This window comes from Hoplias malabaricus, chromosome 9 (assembly GCF_029633855.1).
Source record: "Hoplias malabaricus isolate fHopMal1 chromosome 9, fHopMal1.hap1, whole genome shotgun sequence".
In the NCBI taxonomy this organism is placed as follows: Eukaryota; Metazoa; Chordata; class Actinopteri; order Characiformes; family Erythrinidae; genus Hoplias; species Hoplias malabaricus.
Genome location: NC_089808.1, coordinates 19,615,803 through 19,622,142, shown reverse-complemented (window position 1 = coordinate 19,622,142; position 6,340 = coordinate 19,615,803). Strand labels below are relative to the sequence as shown.

Below are 6,340 nucleotides of genomic sequence, written 5' to 3'. Positions count from 1 at the left end.
AATAAAGAATATACCGTAAGGGTGTTTATAGACCAAAAAAAAATATTTTGACACAATTGATCACGACCTATTAATGAAAAAACTGGAGAGATATGGTATTAGAGGAGTAGCATATTCATGGCTCAAGAGTTATCTTTGTGACAGATATCAATATGTACAAATAAATAACAATCAAAACTTCTGAAGGTCACTTGTGGGATCCCACAAGGTTCAGTGATAGGACCCAAATTATTTCTGTTTTATATAAATGATATCTGTAATGTGTCTAATTTGTTAAAGGTTGTTTTATTTGCTGATGACACAAATTTATATTGCTCTGGAAAATATTTTATATACTGTACTGTACTTTCATAGATCCATACATGACCTACTGGGTGGAGGTATGGGGAAACAGATATAAAACCATAACTAAACCAATTATCATGCTACAAAAAAAGCTATATGAATTGTAAATAGAAGGGATTATTATAAACCAACCAACAAACTATCTATTAATTGAAATGCTTTAAAATTCAGTGATATAGTTAACTTAAAAATATTCCACAAAAAATGTACAAAGCACAACACAGTTTACTTCCCAACTGTGTTCAGAAGTTGTTTGAAATTAAAGAGAGCAAATATGAACTGAGGGGAACAGGTATGTTTACAAAAACAGGAGCAAGGACAAATATAAAAAAATAGATGGATACCCTTTAAGGGGTTAATTTGTGGAATAGTTTTGATAAGGAACTAAAAACGTGTAGCTCACTTGGCAAGTTTAAAAAAGTGTTTAAAAAATAAGGTGGTAAGCACTTATAAAACTAAGGAATGATTATTGTAAAAGAAAACAACTTGAATATTTTCTTTCTGTGGTGGTTTTGTATCGTCTAAATACAGAAGTAAAAGGAATGTTAATTAGCGAAGTAAAAAGGGTAGGCACAATAAGCTAATGCTTCAGACTATACCTTTTCGTTTGTATTTGTTTTGTTTTGACTGTCATGTTTATTAATTTAATATTTTTTACCATTATTGTTGTTTTCTTTTCAGGTTATTATTATTATTATTATATACTGTAGTCATTTTGAAAACCGAAATAAACACTAAACCAATTCAAAACTCTGGAGCCCACCAACCCATAAACTTAAATGAATCAACCCAGTCAGTTTATTATGATCTGAAAATGTAAAACATGATTTTGTGCTGCATTTTATGTTAATAGCAGGTGCTGTTCCACCTCCATCTCAAGAATGTATCCAATCAAAGCACTGGACCCATCTGATTTGCTCCAATCCAAAGACATTACATAGATATGACCTAAAAGGCTACATACGTTTACAAATGTCAGATTATATTCCACATATACCTTATACATTGTCACTATTTTCCAGAATTGAGTGCCACTGAAGGTGAGAAATAAAATTGTAGGAAACCAAAAGGAGTTGTAGACACAAGACCTATGTTTTAGGCTGAAATGCAGTGCTGCTGATTTTATCATCTTTCCACGACTGTTCAGCTGCATCATTTAGTGTTGAAAAGAAATTAGAATAAGAAGCCAGCTTCAGCTTTAAAAGATCATTTCTCCCAAAGATGTGATAATGGCTATGAAGAGCGCTCTGGTCAGAATCTAAAGAGGCTAATGGGCCATTACTTTCGACATTGGGTCTCACCCGTGTTCTCACACCTATCTCATGAATAATCAGTGTGTGAGACACAGGTATTGAGAAAAACAATGTCACATCAGATTTGTAGTAATATAGATGTAAATCTAAATAAAATGTCAGATAGTTTCTGCAATGTTCAAAGCCCAAAAGGAAACTTCACAAATGTCCAGTGTTTTTATTTATTTAAATGTTTTCACTATATTCCAGCACCTCTGAAAATAGTTTTTTTGGGAAGTCCATTTTTTAGAGTTAATTTAAACAAAAAACAAATCAATGATATACATACTTTTCTCGCATTATTGTTGTTCGATTTGTGCTGAATATTAGCATTCATAGCATTTTGGGAACAAACGTTTTTAAATAGGTGAAATTTGTAAAAAAAAAAAATATCAAGGCATGCCAAGTGTTTTAAAAAAAAGGTTTTTGTCCTAGAAACATAAACATATCCCCAGAAACTTTAAAGGGTCTATTTTCAAATATCCTGAGGTTGAACATCTTGACGCCATTGCTGCTGGGAAACTAAAGTGTGGCCGAACTACACAAACTGACATAGCGTATAGCTCTTTTACTGCAATTGGTGCTGAATGTTGTCTAAAAGAGCTCACTATACAGGACTTTTTTCACTAAAGTCAATGTTTTACACGGAATATTGTGTATAAAGTGTGTGTTCAGTGATATTTCTCGTATTCAACACTGAGGAAGGTCCTTCACCTTGTTGCCATGCTGTCAGTCATTACATCATACACCTCTCCGCTTATGTCCCGCCTCCCACACAAGATCAGGGCCAAAATCTGAAACTGAAAAAATGGATCTGAAAGTGATCAGATCTGTGACCAAAGAAAGATATCAACCTAAAAAAATAAGATCTGAATCTAATCTGAAAACATATCTGCAAGTGAAAAATATAAGACTTCAAATATCAAAATATATAGGAAAATGAAAAATGAAAATAATTGATTTATTTGAAAAGATAATCTACAATTGAATCAAAATGATATTTTAACTAAGATCCTAGATCCTACGCTTATTTTAATTTTGAACACATTGCTGTATTGGTTTTTTTTTTTTTTTCTCAAATGAACAAAACTTTTGACCCTAATTTAGCTCCTGTAAGAGTCAAGAGTGCGAGCCTAGATGGCCCACCCATTCTTATTTCTATGATTATCCGGCTGCTCTTATTGGAGGATTACGACCGTAACACAACGTGTGGACACGCCCATTTCAGTCATATAAACAGAAGCACAGGGCTGTGTTCTCACGCTGAGCGCGAAACTTCAAGATGGCACGGTCGTGCGTTTTAGTTGATGGTGCCTTGCAGCAGCTCCAAGAGAGTTTTTGCCTGGAGAGTGAAGAAGAATGCGAGTACTCGGATGAAAGCGGCGAGGACAGTGAGGAGGAATGGCTTCATTCTGAGCAACGACTTGATCCCGAAGAGGAGGACTGTGATGAGTAAGTCAAATAGGTTTGATTCTCTTTTTTTCTACCGCATGTTTGGCGCCAGTGGGGGACACGGATTGTTTGAAGGGCCCCGGGCGAAAAAATAAAAACCTATGATGTAATGATATAAGGGCAGTTCTTATAACACTGGAATTTTCTTGCTCTGTAATCATAATCGAGTCTGACATACGAGTCTTTTAATCGTAAATAAGTGCATGGAAACACCAATGCACACATTTTAGCCACCGCCAGACCCTGCTACAGTGGAAAAACCAGTCCAAAACAAAGCTTACAGTTAGAGTTCCGCCAACGTTACGAGATCAAGGCCTACAGTCCACGGCGTTGCCTGGTGACGGGGGCCGGAAAAGAGCGAACCTCTGAAGTTTATGAATGACTTTCCTGATGATACTAATGTGTAATCCTCTAGAAAAAGTGTGGAACAACTTCTAAATGCAGTGGAAAGGGAATTAAAAATAGAGAGTGTCTATGAAAAACTTATAGGTGTTATAAAAGTCATAAAATATGTTGGAAACAGCACAAATTAATGCATTATTACGTAAAACCAAAGATATACTCAATCAACAGTCACTCTATATTGTTCTATACTATATTGTTCTTTCATAATCCATGCTATGTGGGGTAACGCAGATAGTTAGCATATTCAGAATTTAAGAAGACCAAACATGAACATAGGGGAACAGGCATATTTAAAAAAAAATAAATAAGAAGTGTAAGGACTAATATAAGTTATAAGGGAATAATGTATAGCTAACTGAGCAAATGTAAAAATGTTTAAAAGTACGGTAGTAAACACATGAGAAACCAATAATATGTATTTTAAGAACATTATTAGTTTGTTTTATTAAATGTTATGTCGCTAAGTACTGTTCTTCTGGTGGAGTTTATCATTGTCAATTGGAGCCTTTTTTATTTTATTTTAGTGAGTTGTGTTCTTCCAGTGTTCGCATGCTTTCCCCCTGGATGCTCTGTTTTCCTCCCACAGTCAGAAAAAAAAATAAAAAATAAAAATTTTGGTATGCAGATCGAATGTCCATAGGTTTCTTTTAGTTGTACTCGTTTCTGTAGGCTATTGTTATGCGAATGTCAGATGTAAATGACTGAAGTACTTGTAAGTATGTGTCATGGCTGCTGATGCTGATACTCTTTATATTATTTTACAGAAATTTAGGGGATATTTCACCTGCACGGAAAAAAGCATGTCTGCTAAGTCTGAAACCACTGTCATGGAAGACCGAAACTAATGTTGATGCCACTCCACCACCACTGCGTTTTGTTCCTGCAAGGACACCTGGTGTGCAGCTGAGAACAAGGGATAGACACACTCCTCTCGACCTCTTCAAGCTGTTTATTTCAGAGGGTGCTGTGAAAACCCTCTGCCGGAACACCAACAAGCAGGCTGCAGAGAACATAGCCAGAGGTGCAAAATACAGATGGCTGGATGTTGGCGTTGCTGAATTTTACAAATACATCGGCTTGACCTTCTACATGGCCATGATCGATTTGGATCAAATCAATGACTACTGGCGGAAAAACAGCATCTTTTCCATCCCTTTCCCACCTCAAGTGATGTCAAGGGACAGATACCGGACAATATCATGGAACATACACATGAGTGACCCAGATGAAGACAGGCTGAATGATGCCAAGAAGGGAACACCAGAGCATGACAGACTGTTCCAGATCAAACCATTGATGCACACACTTCAGGATGCCTGCAAGTCTTTCTATCATCCACGCAGAAGTCTTACTGTGGGTGAACGTATGGTACCTTGCAGAGGACATACTGGCATGAAGGACAAACCCACAAAGTGGGGTTTCAGGTTGTTTGTGCTTGCAGACTCCGGCAATGGGTACACTGTGGACTTTTCAGTGTACACTGGAAAGAATGACTTCCCCACAGGCCAAGGGCTCTCTTATGATGCCGTCATGTCCCTGATTAACCGAAGGTTTTTGGGGTCAGGGTATCATGTGTATATGGACAGCTTCTACACAAGCCCGAAGCTTTTCAAGGACTTATTGGCTTCCAGGTTTGGTGCTTGTGGAACATACAGAGAGTCCAGGAAAGAATGCCCACGCAGTGCTGTCAATGCGTTGACAAAGGAGTCGCCTAGAGGAACAATCCGTTGGATTAGAGATGGCCCTGTTCTATTCGTGAAGTGGATGGACACACAGGAGGTGTCTATCTGCTCCACCATTCATTCAGCCTTCACTGGGGATACTGTGCAGAAAAAAGTGAAAACTGGAAAGGGGGTTTGGACCACGGAAACCTTTCCATGCCCATCGCCAGTGATGGAATACAAGAAGCACATGGGAGGTGTGGACATGTCTGACCAGCTGATCCCATACTACACAACGCAGCACAAAACATTGAAGTGGTACAGGAAACTCTTTCTGCACTTCTTGGATATTGCTGCGACCAACGCCTACGTTCTCCACAAAGAACTCTTGCAACAGGACAGCATGACACAAAAGGCTTTCATGGAGGAGCTGACTGCACAGCTGTGTGCCGTGACGCAGAAGACCCCTGTGAAGACAGCCAGTGCTGCTCATATGCCAGTTCCCGGAGTTGATCTTGTCACTGATCAAAGGATGAAGGCTACTATTGGCCGCAAGACATGTGTGCATTGCAGGAAGCATGGGGGAAAGCAAGTAAAAACCCCTTGGAAGTGTGAAGAGTGTGATGTCTACCTTTGTCTTCAGCCAGACAGAAACTGTTTTAGAGCTTGGCATCATGGACTGGACTGACGATTTGTTTGATTATTTATAGTCAAATGTTCTCAATACTAATGTGAAACACGTGGACTTGTTTATCTCACTACTATTTTTAGGTTTTTGAATATTTCTGGTTTTGACCTCCCTTCAATTATTGTGTTAATTTCCACTGTACATTTTTCAATATTGTTGAATAAACTGCAGCTTTCACCTTTGGTTTAAAGTGATTAATTTACATTTATGCATTTGGCAGACGCTTTTATCCAAAGCGAATTACAAAAGAGGAGCTAACATTCGAACTACAGCACAAATTATACAAAATGCCTTACATTACGTGCAATATGCCAGGAAGTAATAAGTGCATTAAATTAATGACATCTACAGATCAGTAAACTATGTAATATGAATGAAGAGTAGTCACTGTTGACTCTAACTTGTTTCACAAGTGATTATGCACAAGATATTTTGAAAGATATTTGACACTGATGTGGAGTGAAAGTAAAAAGTCACCCAAAATGGAAATACTTCAG

At 37.7% G+C, this 6,340-nt stretch overlaps 1 protein-coding gene across 1 annotated transcript; it reads left to right on the top strand.

Moving 5' to 3' along the window:
• Positions 1–2,818: 2,818 nt before the first annotated feature.
• On the top strand, positions 2,819–6,009 carry LOC136707763 (piggyBac transposable element-derived protein 4-like). Its single transcript, XM_066682010.1, has 2 exons — positions 2,819–3,089; positions 4,259–6,009. The coding sequence occupies exons 1-2, from the start codon at positions 2,920–2,922 to the stop codon at positions 5,841–5,843; spliced, it is 1,755 nt and encodes a 584-aa protein (XP_066538107.1). The 5' UTR covers positions 2,819–2,919; the 3' UTR covers positions 5,844–6,009.
• The last annotated feature ends 331 nt before the right edge of the window (positions 6,010–6,340 follow it).

What these genes read in the sequence shown, in the direction of transcription:
- LOC136707763 (XM_066682010.1), top strand. Translation starts at nt 2,920, where the DNA reads ATGGCACGGTCGTGCGTTTTAGTTGATGGTGCCTTGCAGCAGCTCCAA. An exon ending in GAAGAGGAGGACTGTGATGA is followed by an intron (nt 3,090 to 4,258) that starts GTAAGTCAAATA and finishes ATTATTTTACAG; the next exon opens with AAATTTAGGGGATATTTCAC.